Source organism: Hibiscus syriacus, unplaced genomic scaffold (assembly GCF_006381635.1).
Source record: "Hibiscus syriacus cultivar Baekdansim isolate YM2019G1 unplaced genomic scaffold, ASM638163v2 tig00010263_pilon, whole genome shotgun sequence".
In the NCBI taxonomy this organism is placed as follows: domain Eukaryota; kingdom Viridiplantae; phylum Streptophyta; class Magnoliopsida; order Malvales; family Malvaceae; genus Hibiscus; species Hibiscus syriacus.
In genome coordinates, this window is record NW_024062210.1 from 1082659 (window position 1) to 1086998 (window position 4340).

Consider the following 4340-nt stretch of genomic DNA (forward strand, 5'->3'; position numbering starts at 1 on the left):
TTTGATTTGCCTTAATAAGAGTGGGAGAATTCAGGGGAGTCTAAAGATTCTTATTCTTTTAGTATATAAATAGAGAGTTTCCTGCATTGGTTTTTTTCTCATACTATTGCATAGACTACTGCACAAGAAAAACAAAAACCCTTTCTTTGCTAAACACAGAATCAAAGAAAGAAACACCCAAGTTTTTTGCTCACATATTTCTCAAACAAATCAAAATCTATAACGGGTATCAGTTGTTTCTTCTATCTCCTCTGTTCTTCTGTTTTTCTTAGAGCGTGGGTTTGTTTTTTTTAAGGAAGTGTGCTTGATTTCTATTGTGGTTTCCTTTTTTCTTCTTCTCCTACATGTTTTTCTATGGATTTCATTTGATGGGAGTCCTTCTTTTTCTTAAACCAATTCACAAACACATAGAGAACTACTTTTTGTTTCCTCTGCTCAAAGTTTTTGTGTTTTCAAGAGTTTTCTTTAGGCCTTACCACCCTCAAAACAAGTCTGTTTAAGGTTTTGCATAGGATTTTGTTTCTAGTTTTTTGATTGGTTGCTTTTGTTTTTGAACTATTATTTTTTCTTGTTATTTTAGAGATGAACACGAGATTTTCCCATGACATGGATGATGAATATGAGAAACTCATTAGAAGAATGAATCCACCCAGGTAACCAAAAAAAAAAACTCATCTTCTTTATTGTAGTCTTATTGGAGTTATGAAAAAAATAACCAAATAAATAACATTCACTTTTAACCTTCCTTGTCAGGGTTGTGATTGATAATGAAGCCTGCAAGAATGCAACAGTGATAAGTGTATGTATATATGAATGACCCTTTTAAATTTCTTCATTTTTTTCACTATTTGAACATCTTCCCCCTTCTTTTTATGCTTCTTAGCTTATTTGATTATTTTAATGCAGGTTGATAGTGCAAACAAACATGGAATCCTTCTTGAAGTTGTACAAATCCTTACTGATATTAATCTTATCATCAATAAGGCCTACATATCTTCTGATGGCAATTGGTTCATGGATGGTACGGTATATATATGTATGTATGTATGTGTAATTTTTAGAAGTAGTCATTTGATTCTAAAATTTATGTTTTTTTTAACCAGTTTTCAATGTTACCGATCATGATGGAAACAAAATCCTAGATGAAGGGATTCTAGATTATATAAGGAAGGTAAGCAGTACAAATTTTAATTTATTTGCCGTTTTCCCCTCTTGCTTTCCTGGGTTTTTTTTTGTACTAATTAATTGTTTTGGTGTCTAGTCTCTAGGACCAGAATCTTGTTTCACACCTTCAATGAGATCTGTTGGGGTGAAGAAATCAATGGACCACACCGCAATCGAGTTAACAGGAAGTGACAGGTCGGGATTGCTGTCTGAAGTGAGTGCTGTCCTGAAGCATCTTAAATGCAACGTAGTAAATGCTGAAGTTTGGACACATAACACCCGTGCTGCGGCTGTGATGCAAGTGACCGATGACGAAACGGGAACGGCAATTACTGAGCCGGAAAGGCTGTCGAGGATAAAGACACTTCTTTGCAATGTGCTCAAGGGTAGCAACAAATCCAGCTTAGCCAAAACTGTGGTCTCCCACTCGGTCACACATACTGATAGAAGGCTTCACCAGATGATGTTTGACGATAGGGATTACGAACTAATCGGGGAAGATGTCTTGGACGACAGGCAAAGGCCGAATGTCGATGTTGTTAATTGGTATGATAAGGACTACTCAGTGGTTACAATTAGGTGTAAAGATAGACCGAAACTTCTCTTCGATACAGTTTGCACCTTGACCGATATGGACTATGTAGTGTTTCATGCAAATATCGATACTTTGGGCCCCGATTCGTATCAGGTAACTCCATTCATTTATTCTCTCTTTTTACATAGCTTCTTCTCATGCGTTCTGGGATTGAAAGTAACGTTCTTTTTGTAGGAATATTACATTCGGCATATCGATGGATCCCCGGTGAAATCGGATGCCGAGAGAGAAAGGGTAACTCAGTGTCTTGAAGCAGCAATTGCCAGAAGGGTATCTGAGGTGAGTACCCTTTCATACTTGGACTATAATTTCAGACAACAAAATTATTTAACCTGAATGATGCATTTCATGACATCAAAACTATCAGCATTTTCTTAGTGTTTTATATAACATTAATTTATATAAAATAATATAACAATTTGTTGAAGGAATCATTTTTCATGTGTATGTACTATTCTGCTGCTTGTGAATAAATTAATCTTATACTCTGGAATTTTTTTCAGTTAATGGTCCCTCTTTCAGGTTATCAGAAGCTAGTTAAAAGAGTCTGGTACTGAAATTGACACAAAATGTTTAACAAATATGAACAAATATTATTATGATATAACAATATGCAGCCTTATTCAAAACATTAGCAGTGTAGCAGACCCTCCAGTCAAAGATCTCTAGCTGTTACATTTTTTACTCTTTTGTCAAATTATGTTGTCTCTTTATCTACCTGTCTCCCTCTATAAGCTCAGACTCGTTCGGTATCTTGAAGTATTTGTGTCCGACACTTATGTCCGATTCATATTTGAGTTGGAGTGACATAGGTTGCCTTGCTAACCAACTTGTCTCTTATCCAGGGTTTGAAGCTAGAACTCTGCACGACGGACAGATTTGGATTGCTGTCCGATGTAACTCGGATCTTCCGCGAGAGCAGCCTGACCGTCACCCGAGCTGAAGTAACAACAAAAGCAGGCAAAGCGGTTAACACATTCTATGTTCGCGATGCATCGGGGTATCCTGTTGACGCAAAGACCATAGATTCTATCAGACAAGTTATCGGCCAGACCATACTAAAAGTTAAAGGCAACCCTGAAGACATTAAACCAGTTTCCCAGGAATCTCCAACCAGGTTCCTTTTTGGTGGTCTCTTCAAGTCAAGATCTTTTGTCAACTTGGTGAGATCATATTCCTAGGAACATATATATATAGGAATGTAAATGAAAACCCATTTAGCTTTTATTCTGGTCTAGGAAATCATTTATCAGTTGTGGTAATGGAAGCTAAGAGACATAGTTAGAAATGTAAATATGTCAGACTCGTCTGTAAATGTATCCAATCTATATTTGAATCCACAAAAAGCTGAAAAATGAAACGGTGACTAATTTAAGTACATGATAAGTTTCTTCAATATTCATTGGCCATTTACTCTGATTTTGTTTGTGTGTTAATGACAAGATTTGCTCTACGTTTTGACTGTAATTTTGGACTATTGTCCATGTTTTTTGATACTATTGTTTAAAGTGGTGGGTGAGGACTTTAGGCTGACTGATGAGCCCCCACCCACCAAATCAGCCATTGGTCACGCAAATAAGTATGGCTGCTTTGGTGCTGCTGTTTACTAATCATTTCTTGACTTTCCATTTCCAACTTGTACCATTTTTCTTTTGTTTTGTTTAGATCTTCTTGCCATTGCTCTTAGTCCAAGACATTGCATTTTTTTAAGGCTTTGATTCGTATGCTGTGAAGAACTGATGGAACTAAGAAAACTATAGTGTGATAGAAGAAGAAGAGAATGTTGTTCTTCCTAGAGGCACTATGTTCAAGTAAATAGTGCATTAAGTATTAATCACTTCAGACTGTTTTTAAAAAAATTAAAACATCCGAACTATCCATATGAAGTTGGATCTTCTCTAAGACTTTGTCTATGCTAGTTTAAGGCCTTTTAGCAGTCTCCAAAGTTGAGCAATAATGACCGAGGCCGATCCTAGATGCTTATTAAAACCCATGAGTAAGTTGCCATCGTGATCTGGGAAGACGCCCGGTTAAAGCAGTTGTCGCAATGCCCACTGCATCCCTCTTTGTTAACACAAATCCAGCCCCATGCAGGGTGGATGGACCACCTGAAATTTAAAATTACTATATATTTTAAATTTTATCTATATATTTTATATTAAAAATTTGTTGTCGCACTTTTTAGATTTTTATAAATTTGTCCCATCTTAAAACTTTAAAAGTTCATATTCTAACATAAAATTCAGCATCTGTCCCTATATATATATATATATATATATAATCACTAATTTATATTCCTTATATCTTATAATTCCCTAATCAAGTGGAACAAGTTCTTTTACATACCTATTTTTAAATTAATTGCAAATAGAATATATCAAAAATTGTCATATTAATTATTTAAATAAAAAATTAGATTTTGCGTTACAATTTCATCCTAATAAGGAATTAGAGACGTTGATATATTTTATTTATTATCAAATTTATTTACTGAAAAAACTGGTTATCAACCGATAATATATTTATTGTAGGCATAGTGTATTCAATTGAATAATTAATACTATTTACAGATATTTCCTAA

The 4340-nt window shown here is 34.9% G+C and overlaps 1 protein-coding gene across 1 annotated transcript; it reads left to right on the forward strand.

Annotated features, from left to right (window-relative positions):
* Nucleotides 1-3119, forward strand: LOC120203758 (ACT domain-containing protein ACR4-like). Its single transcript, XM_039203939.1, has 8 exons — nt 1-226; nt 581-653; nt 754-799; nt 907-1021; nt 1104-1171; nt 1262-1852; nt 1934-2038; nt 2605-3119. Exons 2-8 carry the CDS (start codon nt 583-585, stop codon nt 2938-2940), a joined length of 1332 nt encoding a protein of 443 aa, XP_039059870.1. The 5' UTR covers nt 1-226; nt 581-582; the 3' UTR covers nt 2941-3119.
* The last annotated feature ends 1221 nt before the right edge of the window (nt 3120-4340 follow it).

Excerpts from the sequence above, each read along its gene's own strand:
- LOC120203758 (XM_039203939.1), top strand. The coding sequence starts at position 583 with ATGAACACGAGATTTTCCCATGACATGGATGATGAATATGAGAAACTC. Across the intron at positions 654-753 it reads AGAAGAATGAATCCACCCAG|GGTTGTGATTGATAATGAAG; the intron begins GTAACCAAAAAA and ends CTTCCTTGTCAG. Across the intron at positions 1,172-1,261 it reads TTCTAGATTATATAAGGAAG|TCTCTAGGACCAGAATCTTG; the intron begins GTAAGCAGTACA and ends TTTGGTGTCTAG.